The sequence below is a fragment of the Salmo salar genome, chromosome 06, assembly GCF_965601325.2.
Source record: "Salmo salar chromosome 06, fSalSal1, whole genome shotgun sequence".
NCBI lineage: Eukaryota > Metazoa > Chordata > Actinopteri > Salmoniformes > Salmonidae > Salmo > Salmo salar.
Window position 1 is genome coordinate 75,790,923 of NC_138296.1, and position 22,196 is coordinate 75,813,118.

At 44.9% G+C, this 22,196-nt stretch overlaps 1 protein-coding gene across 1 annotated transcript; it reads right to left on the reverse strand.

The window, feature by feature from the left end:
* Nucleotides 1-6,322: 6,322 nt before the first annotated feature.
* Nucleotides 6,323-7,751, reverse strand: LOC106607976 (G-protein coupled receptor 6). The gene has a single exon (XM_014205518.3). The coding sequence runs from the start codon at nt 7,673-7,675 to the stop codon at nt 6,665-6,667; it is 1,011 nt and encodes a 336-aa protein (XP_014060993.1). The 5' UTR covers nt 7,676-7,751; the 3' UTR covers nt 6,323-6,664.
* Between the last annotated feature and the right edge of the window lie 14,445 nt (nt 7,752-22,196).

Sequence of the window (22,196 nt, forward strand, 5' to 3'; positions counted from 1 at the left end):
ATTTAGTAAATTCACCGGAAGTTTGCGGTGGATATGCTAGTTCTGAACGTCACATGCTAATGTAAAAAGCTGTTTTTTGATATAAATATGAACTTGATTGAACAAAACATGCATGTATTGTATAACATAATGTCCTAGGAGTGTCATCTGATGAAGATCATCAAAGGTTAGTGCTGCATTTAGCTGTGGTTTGGGTTTATGTGACATTATATGCTAGCTTGAAAAATGGGTGTCTGATTATTTCTGGCTTGGTACTCTGCTGACATAATCTAATGTTTTGCTTTCGTTGTAAAGCCTTTTTGAAATCGGACAGTGTGGTTAGATTAACGAGAGTCTTGTCTTTAAAATGGTGTAAAATAGTCATATGTTTGAGAAATTGAAGTAATAGCATTTCTAAGCTATTTGAATAACGCGCCACGGGATTCCACTGGCTGTTGAGTAGGTGGGACGATTTCGTCCCACATACCCTAGAGAGGTTAAAGTCCTGAGGAGAGTGAACGAGGTATGTTATAGGTTAAAGCTTCCCACACATTACCGCATTAACCCCTCGTTCCATGTGTCTCTCCTCAGGCCGGTGGTGGCTGGCCCGCTCCAGGAGGCTGAGATGCGGGAGGTTCCTCCGCCCCCTCTGGACATTGAGGGGGCCCCGGCGTACTCCGTTCGATCCATCCTGGATTCGAGACGTTGGGCGAGGGGTCTTCAGTACCTTGTGGACTGGGAGGGGTACGGTCACCACATCACACCATATCACACCACATCAAACCACACCACATCACACTACATCACACCCACACCACACCCCATATCATACCACACCACATCACACCACATCATACCACACCACATCATATCACCTCACATCATACTACACCACATCACACCATATCATACCACACCACACCACATCATACCACACCACATCATACCACATCATACCACACCACATCACACCACATCATACCACACCATATCATACTACACCATATCATATCATACCACACCATAACACATCACATCATATCACCCCACATCATACCACAGAACATCATAACACACCATAACACACCACACCACATCACCATATCATACCACACCACATCATAACACACTATAACACACCACACCACATCACCATATCATACCACACCACATCATAACACACCATAACACACCACACCACACATGGGGATGGGGAGGGAGGCAGAAACAGTTCCCTGTCAGATTCTGGAAGTAGCCAGAACACGCTAACAAGCTCTGAGTAAACACACACGCACATACGCGCACACACACACACACAGTTTGTTTGTACAGACAGATGCAGGGGAAGGAGGTAACGGGGCTGTTCAACACAGGAGATGTGGACACTGGATATAACCTAGCCTGCCTGTCTGAGACAATTACTGAGGCCCTGGTGTGTGTGTGTGTGTGTGTGTGTGTGTGTGTGTGTGTGTGTGTGTGTGTGTGTGTGTGTGTGTGTGTGTGTGTGTGTGTGTGTGTGTGTGTTTTTTACTCAGAGCTTGTTAGCGTGTTCTGGCTCCTTCCAGAATCTGACAGGGTACTGTTTGTGACCCACTCCCCATCCCATGAGTGGTGTGATTACATGTGTACAAATATCTTTAGAACTGCTCTCAGCAAGACACAGCATGATAGGCTGGTCAATACTGTATGATTGCAGAGTATCATCATGCTAGAGCCTGAGGTTTTCCCTTGGTCTTCCCTGCAATGGCTGAGCAAGGAATGTGAATCCCAGAGGGGAGATGGAACGACTAATGGAGATGCAGTAAAGAAGGTGTGTAGGGGTGTGTGTGTGGTGCGTGCGTGCGTGCGTGCGTGCGTGCGTATATGTATTGAGCACATTGATCCCAAGAGAGAGAGGAGGTGGACTGATCATAACACAATCAGAAGACCAGTCACTTGGTATCGACAGAGAAGTCACACAATCTTCCAGCATGTCACCTTGACCATTTCACCGAGGGATGGACATCCTATGCAGCAGAAGGAACCAACTGTCCTGTAGCACCCCAGAGAACAATAATCCCTCAATCAGATCAACTAGCTCTTTATGGCAGGCAGCAGATCTTGACGTAACAGAAACCCATACTGCATATCAGGGGAATAGTAGCCTGGAATGCAAACTGAATAGCACTCTGTTTTACTGATGTTTCAGTGGAATCCAGGCAATAAACATATACACACCTAAGTAAATCAGAGAAACCAGTTTTCTATATAAGGAAATAATCCTGCAGCAACAGGAAATGTGAGTTATTATTATTAATGGACATTTTATCATTAATGGACATTTTTTGTAGGGGTTGATACATTTTTCGTAAGGGAAAATCAAGTCTGACATTTCAAAGTGAAAATTACAAACTTCAGAAGCCTTTTAAAGCCTCAAATACACTACAAGTTTAAAATGTCCTGTATTGCAGGAAAGTTCTCCTGCAACAGGGTGATCAAATGTAGGTCCTGCATCTGTACAGTACTATATCTGTGATGTGTAATAGCTCCATCATCAGTAACATTAGCATTACATTCCCCCATAAGGCTAATTAAAGTTGAGTATTAATACTGTGTCTCTGAGCAAACATAGAGATTGCACTGAGTGCTACTGTGCCCGGGATTACATAACACACTCTCTCCAGCCCTACCTCCTTCCACCTTCATTAGGTAATGACTTTCATACCAGAGTCTGAGCACAGCAGTCACTGACTGGTTTAATGTGGGTAACGTTAATGTAGAGTTGGAAATGTAGATTACACTAACTAAGCGAGAGAGAGGCACAGGGAGAGCTAAATTGTATTCAGTGGTTTGACATTAGAGAATTAGCAGAGTGTGTGGTGTCCATTCAGCACTACTAGAGCACAATCCATCTTCAGCACCACGGACAGCACCCAACCTACCTACACTGAACATGATTTTAGTAATGCGCAATTAACTTAGTCTGTATGTGTCTGTATGTGTCCGCATGGCCATAATTATGCAAGTCCATGCAGTGAGAGAACTGAATAAAACCTCAAACAGCGGTGGATTGAAGAGGGGACTAGTGAAGTGTAGGAGTGGATCTTAGAGTACCTCGGGCCTTCAAGAGAAGAGGACATTGGTTGTCCCTGCTGCTCTCACACACAATCTGAGACTTCATCCACCTTTGTGCTGTAGCCTTCACAAAAGTGTCCCCTGTCGAGTCTGTGGTGTGGTCGTTATTTAGTTAGGCCCGCCTACGCATGAGAGAGTTATAAAGCGATGACTCTGCGTTGTTATAAAGGGCAAACAAACAGGCGGTAAGGCAGAGCACTTTGGATGAGGACACCCTTAAGTGACTTGACTCGGTTAAAAAAAGATGGAACATCTGTCCAGGTACAGATTTCACTACAATGAACAAACATCTCAAACTACACGGTCCATTACCTGCGTGCGGCAACCTTTCCTCCAGTTCTCCTTGTACCGCACAGAGCACAAACGTCAAAGGCGCGATCTTATATCGACCGACTTTTGATAAGTCTGTGGCCCTCAGGACTGATGTGACGTTAGGCCTACTGCCGAATAACCAAATCAAACCGGGTAATAGCCTACAATTTCAATAAACCGAGAGGAAAACTTGTGAATCAGTCACGACAACAGTAATAAGAGGAACACAGTAGGGAAGCGCGTGTTAAAGCCATTCACGAGTAGGAGAGATAGATGATTGTTCAAGCAGAGTCCTTGGATGCTCGTCCTCCATCCCTCGCGGCCGTTGGACGTCATCACCGCGTGGGATGGATGTCTGTTTAAACAGGCTGGCAGATAAACTATTGTGCGGGAGCGTTCCGAGGCTGCGCAGACTCCTGTTCGGTTTAATCAGTGGTTATCAGGAGTCAACCCGAAGGAGTGATGCACCAACAGACTGCCTCATAAGTAGGGTATCAATGGGGCCACACACACACAGAGCGAGAGAGAGAGAGGTTCGGCAATCACTTACACTGGAATATTAAAAAGTTTGTCATGCTAGATAACCCAAATGAATATCTGTTGAACTTAGCATATTATCAGTCTAGTTCAGTGAGATTATCTTATGCATGTGTGGTAGACCTTTCTCATTGCATGTGGTCATATAGGCTAATATCGTTGTAGTAACATTATCTTATCAAACCAAAGTGGATGTGTCAGTACAGAGTTACATTATCGACACCGTAGGCCTGCTCAATACAGAGGGTTCGTTCAGCGCAGCTGTGACTGTGATGTTGGAACGCCTTGTCCTTTTGGCTAATGCTAGACGTAATGAAATATACCATTACCAACTTACAGTAACTAACAGCCATGCTTGACCCATTTCCCAATATTTGTTTCCAGTCACGGACTGTCGCCCCCAGCTTGACGGTCTCTTGTTGATGTCACACCTGCAGGTCGTGTAGGCCTATACAGTGGTGTAGAGTACAAATACTATAAAGTATTACTTAAGTATTTTTGGGGGTATCTGCACTTTACTATTCATATTTTCGACAATTTTTATTTCATTACATTCCTAAATAAAATATGAGCTTTTTTAACACACATGGAATTATGTGGTAACCAAAAAAGTGTTATTAAACAAATCAAAATATATTTGATATTTGAGATTCTTCAAAGTAGCCACCCTTTGCCTTGATGACAGCTTTGCACACTCTTGGCATTATCTCAACCAGCTTCATGAGGTAGTCACCTGGAATGCATTTCAATTAACAGGTGTGCCTTGTTAAAAGTTAATTTGTGGAATTTATTTCCTTCTTAATTCGTTTGAGCCAATCAGTTGTGTTGTGACAAGTTAGGGGTGGTATACAGATGATGGCCCTATTTGGTAAAAGACCAAGTCCATATTATGGCAAGAACAGCTCAAATAAGCAAAGAGAAACAATAGTCCATCATTAATTTAAGACATGAAGGTCAGTCAATCCGGAACATTTCAAGAACTTTGAAAGTTTCTTGAAGTGCAGTCACAAAATCCATCAAGTGCTATGATGAAATCGGCTCTCATGAGGACTGCCACAGGAAAGGAAGACCCAGAGTTACCTCTGATGCAGTGGAAAAGTTCATTAGAGTTACCGGCCTCAGAAATCGGCAATTAACTGCACCTCATATTGTACCTCACAGAGTTCAAGTAACAGACACATCTCAACATCAACTGTTCAGAGGAGACTGCATGAATCAGGCCTTCATTGTCAAATTGCTGCAAAGAAACCACTACTAAGGTACACCAATAAGAAGAGACTTACTTGGGCCAAGAAACACGAGCAATGTTATTTAGAATTCAAGGCACACTTAACCAGCATGGTTTCCACAGCATTCTGCAGTGATACGCCATCCCATCTGGTTTGCACTTAGTGGGAATATAATTTGTTTTGCAAGAGGACAATGACCCAAAACACACCTCCGGGCTGTGGAAGGGCTATTTGACCAAGAAGGAGAGTGATGGAGTGCTGCATCAGATGACCTGGCCTCCACAGTCACCGGACTTCAGCCCAATTCTGATGGTTTGGACTGAGTAGGACAGCAGAGTGAAGGAAAAGCAGGCAACGAGTGCTCAGCATATGTGGGAACTCCTTCAAGACTGTTGGAAAATAATTCCTCATAAAGCTGGTTGAGAGAATCCCAAGAGTGTGCAAAGCTGTCAAGGAAAAGGATGGCTACTTTGAAGAATCTCAAATATAAAATATGTTTAGATTTGTTTAACGCTTTTTTGGTTACTACATGATTACATATGTGTTATTTCATAGTTGTGATGTCTTCACTGTTATTCTACAATGTAGAACATTGTAAAAATAAAGAAAAACCCTTGAATGAGTAGGTGTGTCCAAACTTTTGACTGGTACTGTATATGCTTCTTTGTAAATTATGTTGGAGTGTGCCCCTGGCTATCTGTGAATGAACTTTTTATTTTTTATTAATGGTGTCGTTTGGTTAATATAAGGAATTGGAAATTATTCATACTTTTACTTTTGATACTTAAGAATATCTTAGCAATTACAATTACTTTTCGTACTTAAGTATATTTAAAACCAAATACTTTGACTTTTACTCAAGTAGTATTTTACTTGGGTGCAAATTGAAGCCATTCTTCAGCACTGACTGAGTCATGTTCCATTAGCCTAACTAAACAGCCACCCAGAGGGAGATGGTCGGAGAGGAAGAAGACAGGAAGACACCGAGTGAAAAGACAGATGCCGCACCAGGACACTTTTAGAGAAACACGTGGAAACCAAACACGTGTGGCGCTCACTGATTCAGTTCTTATTTTCTCATTTTATTCATATACTCATCTCGTATAAAATGTACAATATAGACACCTTTACAAAATAGAAAATGACCCACATTACTGACAAATACAAAGTACAACTCTAACATATATATATATAGGCCAATGCAATACTGCTTTGGCATTTCAAATACATAATAAAGTGCTAGTTTTTTTCATATTTTTTTTAATATAAATACATTCATGATGACGTTTTTCTTTTCGTCACAAAAGTTCTTGTTCACAGCATTTCAGACGGACTGTGTCCTGGTCTTCAGTTGAAATAAAGTGCAGATGCTTATGTTAGATATACATTTGAGCGCCGAATCCACTTGTTTAAAGCATTTACAGTCAAATGAAAGCGAATTGTCGGTGGCCAACACACAAACACACTGTCATCAGAGTTCACTCAGCAGCCCTCTAAACTTCACTGGGTGACCTGGAGTGGTAGGCTACGTTGGTCTGAAAGCAGCCGCAGAAGAGAACGTAGAGCGAGCGCTGGATCTCGGCATTACGGTAGGCGTAGATGATTGGGTTGATCATGGAGTTGTAGGTGGCCGGAAGCAGCGTTGCGTACGTGTACACCAACGGGTACTCGCGCTCTCCCACCAGGCAGTAAATAGCGAAGGGCAGCCAGCTCGCGCCGAAGGTGCCCAGGATTATGGCCAGCGTGGACACGCCCTTCTTGGTGGCCACGTAGTGCGAGGCAGTGAAGAAGTGCTTCTGGAGAGCGATCTGGTGCGCGTGGTGGCATACGATCTTGCAGATCTTGAAGTAGAGAGTCAGCATGAGTATGAAGATGACGAAGAAGGAGACCGCCAACAATGTCACGTTGCTGCGAGTCAGCGGGCGCACGATGCTGCACGAGTTCGGGTCGTCCAGACAGTTCCAGCCCAGCACGGGTAGCAGGCCCAGGCACATAGACACGCCCCACGTGCTCACCAGCATCAGGTGCACATAGTGGAGCGTCTTCTCAGAGAAGTAAGTCAGTGCGTTGTAGAGTGAGAAGTACCGGTCCACCGTTATAGCCAGCAGGCTACTGATGGACGCCGTGAAGGAGGCCACTAGGAACCCAACAGTAATAAGACTGATAGTCTCTGAGGAGATGACGTACTGGAACACGAAGTTGAGGATTAATCCCATGCCTGCCAGTAAATCCGCAGTGGCCAGGCTCCCTATGAGCACGAACATGGGGGTGCGCAGGGTGGGCGTATAGAAGATGATAGCCACCACGATGCTGTTCTCACAGGCGATGACGGTTCCCGACATGCAAAGCATGATGTCCCACGGGTTGATGGGGAAGTCCTGCGGGGCGGCGGAGAGTTCCAGGCTGCCGTTTCTCTCTGGATAGTTGGCCTCCATACACGGGAAAGCCTTTCCAGCCAACGTGGCCGTCGCCACAGTGTCGTTACCGAGGAAAGTCTCGTTCATGTCTGCGCATGTGTCTCCTTTTCCCTCCTGAAGAGAGAATGACACAGAGAGAGAGAGAGATTGCAGTTTAGTTTCACAATTGCCGTATGTAAAAATATGCAATGCCTAGAGACAGCAGGGTAGGAGATATCTATGGTGCGGAAACGTGGGCAACTCATGCATCGGCTAAAAACGTCAAATCTGAATAATGAAAAACCTCATAAAAGACAGATATCTAAAACAGTTATGACATCACGGTAATATTATCCAAAAGCTTTGTGTCCAACTTTTGAGACCGCATGAAGAGCAGTGACCGAGGAGCTATCCATGGTGCTGAAACCTGAAACGGAATAATAGGCTATGATCGTGGATACAAATGCATCCCTGTCCCACTTAACTCCAAATACCGAAACAAACTGATACACAATATTATCAAAACTCAATAAAGTAGCACATCGTCTATTCACCCAGTTTTAGTTTCCGTGAAATGGTGATGTAGGCTACATACCTCTCCGTTTTACACAGAGCTTTCGGGAAAAACGTATTTGTAGAAAATCACAACTGTCCCTTTCCTCGAAATAGCTCAGGTAAAGCCCTCGGCTTTGTTCCGTTTCCCTCGCATAGGCGAGACACCAAGGGCAGGTGCGACCTGAAGCATTGACTGGCGCGGGGGAGAGGGACAAGAGCGCGAGAGCCAGAACGGCAAAGACTGACGTTTGCAAGCGGTGGAGCGCTATTAAACCCAAGTGACGTCAGGTCACATACTGTAGAGAGAGAGAAAGAGAGAGGAGAGATACAGACAGGCAGACATGAGAAGGCCGACCGCGATCACATGCTCAAGGTAAAACGTGTAGACCATGCAGCGGCTCTCTGCCCCTGAAGACTTCACAGCGCCCCGCTCAGCGCACGGCCAAACAGATCACAGTCGGACTAATGCTAATTTCACTTGGTTACAGACTCTCTCTTGAAGTAAAAAAGATGAAATGGCACATTTCTTATATCAGAAAGTTCATGGTTGCGAATAGACACTAGTCAAAGTAATCCAGTCCTGAAAGGTGTATGAGGGAGCCTGTGTGTCAGGACACATTCGTGTGCGTGTGTCTGTGTGTGATGTGTGTGGGAGTGCTTGTGCTGAAACTGCATTCTCTGTGTACAGCTTTCTAGATGTGGTAACCTAACCCTCCTTATAGGTCCACTATTATCACTTCCACTACGAGATTCTGAGGAGCAGGAATGGCTTTTCACTTTTCAATTCACGTTACAACCCTGCCTTACCTTTCGTTGTGGTCAATCTGCTGCTCAAATTGACCATAAATATCATAGTAGCCACTAGCCAGTAAGCATAAACTATTCTAATAAAACATATTACAATATTGAATAATGCAACCAAAACATAATGCCACCTATAAGTCTGTGCTTCAGTCTGATCAAGTATAGCCTACGGATAACAACCACAGCTGGAGGTAGACTAGGGAAGCCAATGCGCTCTGATCCCATCTTTATTTTATTTAACCTTTAACTAGGTAAGTCAGTTAACAAATTCTTATTTACAATGACGGCCTTCCCCGGCCAAACACTAAACCGGACAACGGGCCCTATGGGACTCCCAGTCACGGCGGGTTGGGATACAGCCTGGAATCGAGCCAGGGTCTGTAGTGACGCCTTTAACATTGAGATGCAATGCCTTAGACCGCTGCGCCACTCGGGAGTAGTGAGCCTGCGAAAACGTAAAGTCATGTTTTTATAGCCTAAGCTGCAGTACATGACCAAAAGTATGTGGACACCTGCTCATATCATTCCAAAATCATGGCCATTAATATGGAGTTGGTCCCCCCTTTGCTGCTATAACAGCCTCCACTCTTCTGGGAAGACTTTCCACTAGATGTTGGAAAATTGATGCTGGGACTTGCTTCCATTCAGCCACAAGAGCATTAGTGAGGTTGGGCACTGATGTTGGGTGATTAGGCCTGGCTCACATTCGGTGTTCCAAGGTGCTCGATGGTGTTGAAGTCAGGGCTCTGTGCAGGTCATTCAAGTTTTTCATCTCGACAAACCATTTCTGTATGGACCTTGATTTGTGCATGAGGGCATTGTCATGCTGAAACAAGAAAGGGCCTTCCCCAAACTGTTGCCACAAAGTTGGAAGCACAGAATCATCTAGAATGTCATTGTACGCTGATTTCCCTTCACTGGAACTAAGGGGCCTAGCCCGAACCATGAAAAACAGCCCAGACCATTATTCCTCATCCACCAAACTTTACAGTTGGCACTATGCATTTGGGCATGTAGCGTTCTCCTGGCATCTGCCAAACCCAGATTCGTCCGTTGGACTGCCAGATGGTGAAGTGTGATTCAACACTCCAGAGAACGCGTTTCCACTGCTCCAGAGTCCAATGGCGGCGAGCTTTACACCACTCCAGGCGACGCTTGGTATTGCGAATGGTGATCTTAGACTTGTGTGCGGCTGCTCGGCCATGGAAACCCTTTTCATAAAGCTTCCAACGAACAGTTCTTGTGCTGACATTGCTTCCAGAGGCAGTTTGGAACTCTTTAGTGAGTGTTGCAACCGAGGACAGACAATTTTTATGCGCCTCACGCTTCAGCACTCAGAGCTCCCGTTCTGTGAGCTTGTGTGGCCTACCACTTCGCAGCTGAGCAATTGTTGCTCCTAGATGTTTCCACTTCACAATAAGAGCACTTACAGTTGACCGGGGCAGCTCTAGCAGGGCAGAAATTTGAGGAACTGACTTGTTAGAAAAGGTGGCATCCTATGACGGTTCCATGTTGAATGTCACTGAGCTCTTCAGTATGGGCCATTCTACTGACAATGTTTGTCTATGGAGATTGCATGGCGGTGTGCTCGATTTTATACACCTGTCAGCAACGGATGTGGCTGAAATAGCTGAATACACTAATTTGAAGGGGTGTCCACATACTAGTGTATGTATTTATTGCCTATAATAGGCCCATTTATTTGTGTTCTGAGAAAATGTGAACTTTATCAAATTTGGTTTATATTCAAACTTCAGGTGGCTAGACTACCTGGGCCTTTTTAATCTAAAATGATTGGCTGGAATTAATCAATCAAAACAATAGTGATAGCATGCTGTATGAGTATCTTTAAATTAAAACTTCTTCAGGCTAGGCGTCCCGCTAGCGGGACAACTTCGAGTGAAACTGGAGGACGAGCAATTCAAATAAATAATCATAAAAATGATGGATATTAAACATTTACGTACATCTTATATTGGTTGAAAGCTTAAATTCTTGTTCATCTAACTGCCCTGTCCGGTTTACAGTAGGGTTTACAGCGAAAGCATGCCATGCGATTGTTTGAGGGCGGGGCCCCACATCAAAATATTTTTACACCGGCACAGGTTTCATAAATTCACAAATAGTGATTAAATATTCACTTACTTTTTGACAATCTTCCTCTGATTTGTCATCGAAAGGGTCCCAGCTATAACATGTAGTGTCGTTTTGTTAGATAACATCCTTATTTATATAGTTGGAGCCATCGATTTCAGTAATCCACTCGTTCAACATGCCAAGATAGGAATCCAAAAATCTAAAAATACGTTTCTATCTAATCCTAAGATACCCTAAAATGTAATCAAACTATAATATTTCATACAGAAAGAAGTATGTTCAATAGGAAACCAATATTAGCAGGTGCGCGTTATCTTCATGGCGCGCACACACACACATTTCCAAGACTGTGTCCCTGTAGTAAAACTCATTATTTTTACTAATTTTGTAAGAAACAAGCCTGAAACCTTGAACATTGAGTGCCGACACCCAGTGGGAGCCATAGGAATTGCATACTGGGAGCTAGATTTCATTATTTCCCTATACTTTCCATTGTAAGAGCATTGGCTCTCAAAAAAATAAAAAAATCCAGTTATTCTTTCTTTGGATTTTCTCCTACCATATCTATTGTGTTATAGTCTACTACGTTATTTTAACATTTCTACAAACGTCAAAGTGTCTTCTTTCCAATGGAACAAATTATATGCATGTCCTGGCTTCAAGGCCTGAGCAACAGGCAGTTTACTTTGGGCACATCAGTCAGGCGCTAATTGAGAAAAAAGGACCCTAGCCTGAAGAAGTATTTAATTACAGCTGCAAAGGCCGAGACAATGCAACCCTGCATACAGCGAGCTCAGCCCAGTCGGTTTTATTGTCCAATCGCAGTTGTCTGTCTGTGTAAAGGGTTTTAATGTTTCCATGGGCTTACTTAGTTTAACTTGGCTCAGTGCAGCCGGCAGCTACTGTGACAATTTCAGAATGTAACATGCTGTTACTTTAATTTCAGGTAAAAGCTTAATAAAACAAGTCTCAAATATCAGGAAAATGTCTGTACATTTCAGCTGTTTCAAAAACATTGCTCTGCTATTTCCATTTGTACTGTAGGAGTGTTGGCTCAACAACACATTTCTGTTTAGACTGCCCAGCTTCATCGGGGGCAACAGTCGTGCGAATGTCGTGCTACCTCCGGAGGTAGTGGTCGAGATGTAGCAAGTACGCAAGTTTACGTTTGAGTAATATGTGTAGCCGATGGTATTTTTAAAGAGGCTCTATGTAGACTACGCCACCTTCTGTTTAATGAGAAGGATTTCAACCTTAAATAATGGCCTATCATGTTCCTTGCACAGTTCAGTTACAGGTCACCAGTTTAGAAAATGCATTTTATTATAGTTAAATATTTTCATAAAAGTTAGAGCATGAATGACTGTTTTTAATTATTTTAAATACTCCTATCTAGCCAACCAGACACCGTCTCCGCACTGCGTCCCAGGGAGCTGGAGTCCGCTCCCAACGCATCTCGATGCCCCCATAGGCACCTGCAATGTGATTTAACCAAAGAGTTTTGGTATCCATTACTGGGAGTTACAGGATAGGTACTGTTTGGTGTAGCACAGATCATTTACGACCAACCTTAGCTTGGAGATACTGTCTTCATCCTCAATTGGTGGAAACAGGAGTCTCATGGAATGTCGTTGTCCAGCTGCAGGGGGTCCGTTTGAATTTAGAAAATGCTCCATACATTAAAACAAATACTTTTTTTGTTTCATGAAGAAAATCCAACAATGTCTATGCCCCCATCAAATCAAACTTTATTTGTCACATGCGTCAAATACATGTGTAGACCTTACCGTGAAATGCTTACTTACAAGCCCTTAACTCTTTCTTGAACTGCACTGTTGATTAAGAAAATATAAAATTAAAATAATGAGGCTATATACAGGGGGTACCGGTACCGAGTCAATGTGCGGGGGTACAGGTTAGTTGAGGTCATTTGTACATGTATGTAGGGGTGAAGTGACTATGCATAGATAATAAACAGCGAGTAATCCGGTGGCCATTTGTTTAATTGTTCAGCAGTCTTATGGCTTGGGGGTAGAAGCTGTTAAGGAGCCTTTCGGTCCTAGACTTACCGCCGCTTGCCGTGCGGTAACAGAGAAAATAGTCTATGACTTGGGTGACTGGAGTCTTTGACAATTTTTGGGGCTTTTTGAGGATCTGGGGACCCAAGCCAAATCTTTTCAGTCTCCTGAGGGGGAAAAGGTCTAGTCGTGCCCTCTTCACGACTGTCTTGGTGTGTTTGGACCATGATAGTGCGTTGGTTATGTGGACACCAAGGAACGTGAAACTCTCTACCCACTTCACTCGGCCTGCCTTTTCCTGTAGTCCACAATCATCTCCTTTGTCTTGCTCACATTGAGGGAGAGGTTGTTGTCCTGGCACCACACTGCCAGGTCATTGACCTCCTCCCTATAGGCTGTCTCATCGTTGTCGGTGATCAGGCCTACCGCTGTTGTGTCGTCAGCAAACTTAATGATGGTGTTGGAGTCGTGTTTGGCCACGCAGTCATGGGTGAACAGGGAATACAGGAGTTGACTAAGCACACACTCCTGAGGGGCCCCAGTGTTGAGGATCAGCGTAGCTGATGTGTTGTTGCCTACACTCACCACCTGGGGCGGCCCATCAAGAAGTCCAGGATCCAGTTACAGAGGGAGGTGTTTAGTCCCAGGGTCCTTAGCTCAGTGATGAGCTTTGTGGGCACTATGGTGTTGAACGCTGAGCTGTAGTCAATGAACAGCATTCTCACATAGGTGTTCCTTTTGTCCAGGTGGGAAAGGGCATTGTGGAGTGCAATTGAGATTGCGTCATCTGTGGATCTGTTGGGGCGGTATGCGAATTGAAGTGGGTCTAGGGTGTCCGGGAGGATGCTGTTGATGTGAGCCATGACCAGCCTTTCAAAGCACTTCATGGCTACCGACGTGAGTGCTATGGAGTGGTAATCAGTTAGGCAGGTTACCTTCGCTACCTTGGGCACAGGGACTATGGTGGTCTGCTTGAAACATGTAGGTATTACACACTCGGTCAGGGAGAGGTTGAAAATGTCAGTGAAGACACTTCCCAGTTGGTCTGTGCATGCTTTGAGTACACGTCCTGGTAATCCATCTGGCCCGCAGCTTTGTGAATGTTGACCTGTTTAAAGGTCTTGCTCACATCGGCTACCAAGAGCGTTATCACATAGTCATCCTGAACAGCTGGTGCTCTCATGCATGCTTCAGCGCTGCTTGCCTCGAAGCATAAAATGCATTTAGCTCTTCTGGTAGGCTCGCGTCACCATCTTGTCTATTTCAATTCTTCTCTCATTCATCAAGACAGTGGGTGTCCACCCCAAAGTGCTGCATGTCATGATGACAGACACCTGTCTCGATCAATGACAGAAGACGACAAGAAATAGACAAGATGGCAGAGTACACAGTTGTATTAATACATGGAGCAAAAAAAGTATTTTAATAACAGAGCATTTTCTAAATTCAAATACTCCACACTGCCCACTCACTCATTCACACCTGTAGGCAATTAGGACTGATCGTTCTTGAGAACATCAGCTATGGCTGCGCTACTGTGTGGGAATGTAGGTGTGGTCAGCCAGGTAAAATACCACATGTATGCATCAGCAGCTAATAAAGAGTAGCTTACTATCAGCTCCTAAGATATCAGCTTGAATCAAAGAACCCAATGCCCCAGGCCTGTCTGCAGCCTGTCTACGTCCTGTGATCTAACCAGCTACTGATCTCGAATTAAAGCCAGTCAAATCAGATATTCCAGAAAACTGAAATATCAATTCAATAACTGAAAAGGGAAATCTATTTTCAATAACTTATCAAAACACTTGTCACCTATACTCCCTGTCCGACCTCTAGGTCATCAGGCTGCTGATTATCCCGCACACCTGCCACCATCGTCTCGCACACCTGCGCCTCATGACACTCACCTGACTCCATCACCTCCTTGATTATCTTCCCTATATCTGTCACTCCCCTTGGTTCTTTCCTCAGGTGTTATTGACTCTGTTTTCATGTCTGTGTGTTGTTTGTGTTTTGTGTTTATTGTTTGTTTATTCATTATAACACTCCCTCCCTGTACTGGCTTCCTGACTCTCAGCGTGCTCGTTACAACACTGAAAAGTAAAAGCTATTTATTTAAAAAGTTGCTCCAATTTTTGAAGTTTAAATTCAAATCACTTCCTGAATTGACTACCTTCAATTAGAATTGACCCCAACCCTGGTCTCTTCTCATAGCCTCTGTCGAACCGCTATGTGGGGAGACGAGCTAGTTCCAACACAGCACCACCACTACCCCCCTCAGTGCTGCTCCACGTGTTACCATGCCGTAAGAGCAATCCATCCTCCCCTGGACACAGATCCTGCTGTTTGTCCTTCTTGTGCAACATCAACCGGTCTGCTCCTCTCTGCCTGCAATACACTCCCCAGTCCACTCCACACAACAACAGTTTAAATGGCAACCATGGTAACCAATATTCACACTGGGTGTCCAAGCTTACCGTACACTCATTACCTAATACATAACACCAACTCATTTAACACCTGTTGTAGCTATCACAGTGGATATATGTACTGTACTGTACAGGGAAACAGCCTGCTGCTGTATGTTCAGACCACGTACCGGCTGTAACTAAATACTCCTCTAACCATCATGTACTCTCCCACTTCATTCCCTCTCTCTCCCTCTCTCTCTTCCACTCCCCTTCCACCTTCATTCAATTATTTTCTCTATTACTCTGCCTTTACCCCCTCTTCTTCAAATTCTCTCTCTCGCTAACAGTCTCTTTTCTCCTGAGCCATCCCTATCATGATTCCCTTTACCTTTTGGTTCATCCCTCGCTCTCCCTTTCTCACTAATCTATCTGTAGTGGCATCAGTGGATGGGAAGATGTGGCTAACAGACAAAATGTTCCCCTTAAAGGAGAGAGTTGACTCAGTGTCTCAGTCTCTGCTCCCACACATCATTGGCTCTTATGGTGGTCATCCTTAAGATTTTACACTTTTTTTCTCTCCAAAAGTTTATTTTTGTGTTTCTGGTTTTAGGTAGAGAGACAAACAAGCACAGATCAGACCAGACCTGAACAAACAACATTTCAGTTACCAATTCATATTATTTTCTGATAACAATTGCTGTTTACAATGGTAAAATGAAGAAATTCACATCGGCAGAAATCAAATCAAATTTTATTGGTCACACACATGGTTAGCAGATGTTAATGTGAGTGTAGCGAAATGCTTGTGCTTCTAGTTCCAACAGTGCAGTAATATCTAACAAATAATCTAACAATTCCCAACAACTACCTAATACACACAACTCTAAAGGGGTGAATGAGAATATGTACATATAAATATATGGATGCGCGATGGCCAAGCGGCATAGACAAGGTGCAGAAGATGGTATAAAATACAGTATATACAGTTGAAGTCGGAAGTTTACATACACCTTAGCCAAATACATTTAAACTCAGTTTTTCACAATTCCTGACATTTAACCCAAGTAAAATGTTCCTGTCTTAGGTCAGTCAGGATCACCACTTTATTTTAAGAATGTGAAATGTCAGAATAATAGTAGAGAGAATGATTTATTTCAGCTTTTATTTCTTTCATCACATTCCCAGTGGGTCAGAAGTTTACATACACACAATTAGTATTTGGTCGCATTGCCTTTAAATTGTTTAACTTGGATCAAATGTTTCGGCTAGCCTTCCACAAGATTCCCACAATAAGTTGGGTGAATTTTGGCCCATTCCTCCTGACAGAGCTGGTGTAACTGAGTCAGGTTTGTAGGCCTCCATCCTTGCACACGCCTTTTCAGTTCTGCCCACACATTTTCTATAGGATTGAGGTCAGGGCTTTGTGATGGCCATTCCAATACCTTGACTTTGTTGTCCTTAAGCCATTTTGCCACAACTTTGGAAGTATGCTTGGGGTCATTGTCCATTTGGAAGATCCATTTGCAACCAAGCTTTAACTTCCTGACTGATGTCTTGAGATGTTGCTTCAATATATCCAAATATTTTTTACTCCCTCAGGATGCCATCTATATTGTGAAGTGCACCTGTCCCTCCTGCAGAAAAGCACCCCCACAACATGATGCTGCCACCCCCGTGCTTCACGGTTGGGATGGTGCTCTTTGGCTTGCAAGCTCCCCCTTTTTCCTCCAAACATAACGATGGTCATTATGGCCAAACAGTTCTATTTTTGTTTCATCAGACCAGAGAACATTTCTCCAAAAAGTATGATCTTTGTCCCCATGTGCAGTTGCAAACCGTAGTCTGGCTTTTTTTATGGCGGTTTTGGAGCAGTGGCTTCTTCCTTGCTGAGTGGCCTTTCAGGTTATGTCGACATAGGACTCGTTTTACTGTGGATATAGATACTTCTGTACCTGTTTCCTCCAGCATCTTCACAGGGTCCTTTGCTGTTGTTCTGGGATTGATTTGCACTTTTCACACCAAAGTACGTTCATCTCTAGGACAGAACACGTCTCCTTCCTGAGCGGTATGACGGCTGCGTGGTCCCATGGTGTTTATACTTGCATACTATTGTTTGTACAGATGAACGTGGTACCTTCAGGCGTTTGGAAATTGCTCCCAAGGATGAACCAGACTTGTGGAGGTCTACAATTGTTTTTCTGAGGTCTTGGCTGATTTCTTTTGATTTTCCCATGATGTCAAGCAAAGAGGCACTGAGTTTGAAGGTAGGCCTTGAAATACATCCACAGGTACACCTCCAATTGACTCAAATGATGTCAATTAGCCTATCAGAAGCTTCTAAAGCCATGACATCATTTTCTGGAATTTTCCAAGCTGTTTAAAGGCACAGTCAACTTAGTGTATGTAAACTTCTGACCCACTGGAATTGTGATACAGTGAATTATACGTGAAATAATCTGTCTGTAAACAATTGTTGGAAAAATTACTTGTGTAATGCACAAAGTAGATGTTCTAACCAACTTGCCAAAACTATAGTTTGTTTACAAGAAATTTGTGGAGTGGTTGAAAAACAAGTTAATGACTCCAAACTAAGCATATGTAAACTTCTGACTTCAACTGTACATGTGATATGAGTAATGTAAGATATGTTAACATTATTTAAAGTGGCATTGTTTAAAGTGACTAGTGATCCATTTATTAAAGTGGCCATTGATTGGGTCTCAATGTAGGCAGCAGCCTCTCTGTGTTAGTGATGGCTGTTTAGCAGTCTGATGGCCTTGAGATAGAAGCTGTTTCTCGGATACACAGCTTTGATGCATCTGTAATGACCTCGCCTTCTGGATGGTAGTGGTGTGAACAGGCAGTGGCTCAGGTGGTTGATGTCCTTGATGATCTTTTTGGCCTTCCTGTGACATTGGGTGCTGTAGGTGTCATGGAGGGCAGGTAGTTTTCCCCCGGTGATGCATTGTGCAGACCACACCACCCTCTGGAGAGCCGTGTGGTTGGGGGCGGTGCAGTTGCCGTACCAGGCTGTGTTACAGCCCGACAGGATGCTCTCGATTGCGCATTTGTAAAAGTTTGTCAGGGTTTTGGGTGACAAGCCAAATTTCTTCAGTCTCCTGAGGTTGAATAGTCGCTGTTGCGCCTTCTTCACCACACTGTCTGTGTGGGAGAACCATTTCAGTTTGTCTGTGATGTGTACGCCCAGGAACTTAAAACTTTCCACCTTCTACACTGCTGACCCTTCGATGTGGATAGGGGGTTCTCCCTCTGCTGTTTCCTGAAGTCCACGATCATCTCCTTAGTTTTGTTGACGTTGAGTGAGAGGTTGTTTTCCTGACAGGAGAGGGCTGAGCACACACTCTTGTGGGGCCCCAGTGTTGAGGGTCAGTGAAGTGGAGATGTTGTTTCCTACCTTCGCAATCTGGGGGCGGCCCGTCAGAAACTCCAGGACCCAGTTGCACAGGGAGAGGTTGAGACCCAGGGCCTCCAGCTTGATGATGAGCTTGGAGGGTATTATGGTGTTGAATGCTGAGCTGTACTCAATGAACAGCATTCTTACATAGGTATTCTTTTTGTCCAGATGGGATAGGGCAGTGTGCAGTGCGATGGTGATTGCGTCATCTGTGGACCTGTTGGGGCGGTAAGCAAACTGAAGTGGGTCTAGTGTGGCTGGTAAGGTGGCGGTGATATGATCCTTGACTAGCCTCTCAAAGCACTTCACGATGACAGAAGTGAGTGCTACGGGGCAGAGGGTGAGCAGAAGGACTTGAGTTCCTGTGTGTTATGATCGCACCATGAGTTGTTAATCATAAAGCATACATAATGCACTCCAGATGGAGATCACTGCTCTGAATCTCCGAGGACAGTGTGACAAGTAGGGAGGATCACATGGTGACAACGTCCTGAGTGGTCTTTTAACAGTTGTGTGGTGTATGTGTGTAACAGAGAGAGGAGAGAAAGAGAAATACACATTTGGGGAGAAAGAGGGGGTGAGAGTGAGAGAAGAGGAGTGGGAGAGAGTGCGAGAGGAGAGGGAGAGTGTGAGAGAGAGAGTGCGAGAGGAGGGGGGATGTAATAGGTGGAGCAGGTTGAAGCAGTTCATGGTTGAAATGGAGAAGGGGATGTCAGTTTTATACAGCATGCCGTTTCTCCCTTCATTCTGTGACCACAGCAGGTGTACTACTATTAACCATACACAGAGGGAGCTACACATAGTTCTATTCCACTAATCAACTGTTTTTGTGGATACAAATTGAACAGGATTGCTTCCCCATGAAAGGTAGCTGGCGTCAGATGATTCATTCATTTCAGGCGAGTGAGAGGTGTGTGACCAAAACAAATCACTGATATTTCACACCCGCTGTTTGGTTCAAAAACAACTTAGAAAAACAGGCTTATTTAAAGACCCTGCTTCTCATTCAATCTCACATATAAGCGAGCGCACACACACACACACACACACACACACACACACACACACACACACACACACACACACACACGACTAATGAGGAGAAGACAGCGCATAATAATGGAGTGAATGGAATCAACCACATGGAACCCATGTTTGATGTCTTCGATACCATTCAATTTATTCCGTTCCAGCCATTTCTGAGGCCATCCTCCCCAATTAAGGTGCCAGCAGAAACCTGAGACACACATATTCATCCTGAAATCTATAAATGCCCACCTTGTTAACCTTGCTACAGCTGTATATGCCTACTAAGGCCAAACAGCCTTTTACAGTGAAGAAAAAAAGAGAGGGAGAATAGGTGGTATGGAGAGAGGGGAGGCACGTTTACCTAAGCAAGTGTACGCTAATGGGCTTGGTCTGATTTCTGATCACTAACGGCCTGTTTTTGATAATGTTACTCGACGAGGAAACCAGAAAGACCAAGTATATAAAGAGCTGTCCTAATGGTTGTTGTTTCTCTCTGTCTGATGTCTGGCTATTCTTATGTCTCTAGGCACAGAGAGGCCGGGGACAACGGACCAGCGGCCAGGATGTGTGTGTCTTTGTGGAGTGTGTATAACTGAATGTGTGTTATATCTGTGAGAAAGTCAGTGGCTGCAAAGCTCTCTGAAGCCCGAGATACACACACTCAGAGAGACAGAGAGAGAGAGATAGATACACACACACTCAGAGAGACAGAGAGAGAGAGATACACACACTCAGAGAGACAGAGAGAGAGATACACACACTCAGAGAGACAGAGAGAGAGATACACACACTCAGAGAGACAGAGAGAGAGATACACACACTCAGAGAGACAGAGATACACACATGCAGAGAGACACAGAGAGAGAGAGATATACACACACACTCAGAGACACACACACACACACACACACACACACACACACACAGAGAGAGGGAGAGATACACACTCAGAGAGAGGGAGAGATACACACTCAGAGACAGAGAGAGATACACACACAGAGAGACAGAGACAGAGAGATACACACACACACTCAGAGAGATAGAGAGATACACACACACACTCAGAGAGATAGAGAGATACACACACACTCAGAGAGACAGAGAGATACACACACTCAGAGAGACAGAGAGATACACACACTCAGAGAGAGAGAGATACACACACACTCAGAGAGAGAGAGAGATACACACTCAGAGAGACCGAGGGAGAGATACAGAGACCGAGGGAGAGATACAGAGACCGAGGGAGAGAGACAGAGAGAGAGCAAGGGAGAGAGACAGAGAGAGAGCGAGGGAGAGAGACAGAGAGAGAGCAAGGGAGAGAGACAGAGACAGAGAGCGAGGGAGAGAGAGAGACAGAGAGAGAGCGAGGGAGAGAGACAGAGAGAGAGCGAGGGAGAGACAGAGAGAGAGCGAGGGAGAGAGACAGAGAGAGAGCGAGGGAGAGAGACAGAGAGAGAGCGAGGGAGAGACAGAGAGAGAGCGAGGGAGAGAGACAGAGAGAGAGCGAGGGAGAGAGACAGAGAGAGAGCGAGGGAGAGAGACAGAGAGAGAGCGAGGGAGAGAGACAGAGAGCGGGGGAGAGATACAGAGACAGAGAGCGGGGGAGAGAGACAGAGAGAGCGAGGGAGAGAGACAGAGAGAGAGCGAGGGAGAGAGACAGAGAGAGAGCGAGGGAGAGAGACAGAGAGAGAGCGAGGGAGAGAGACAGAGAGAGAGCGGGGGAGAGAGACAGAGAGAGAGCGGGGGAGAGAGACAGAGAGAGAGCGGGGGAGAGAGACAGAGAGAGAGCGAGGGAGAGAGACAGAGAGCGAGCGAGGGAGAGAGACAGAGAGAGAGCGAGGGAGAGAGACAGAGAGAGAGCGAGGGAGAGAGACAGAGAGAGAGCGAGGGAGAGAGACAGAGAGAGCGAGGGAGAGAGACAGAGAGAGAGCGAGGGAGAGAGACAGAGAGAGAGCAAGGGAGAGAGAGAGAGAGAGCAAGGGAGAGAGACAGAGACAGAGCGAGGGAGAGAGACAGAGAGAGTGCGAGGGAGAGAGACAGAGAGAGCGAGGGAGAGAGACAGAGAGAGAGCGAGGGAGAGAGACAGAGAGAGAGCGAGGTAGAGAGACAGAGAGAGAGCGAGGGAGAGAGACAGAGAGAGAGCGAGGGAGAGATACAGAGACAGAGAGAGAGAGAGAGACAGACAGAGAGCGAGGGAGAGATACAGAGAGAGAGCGAGGGAGAGATACAGAGAGAGAGAGAGAGCGAGGGAGAGATACAGAGAGAGAGAGAGAGAGAGAGCGAGGGAGAGATACAGA

What these genes read in the sequence shown, in the direction of transcription:
- LOC106607976 (XM_014205518.3), bottom strand. Translation starts at nt 7,675, where the DNA reads ATGAACGAGACTTTCCTCGGTAACGACACTGTGGCGACGGCCACGTTG.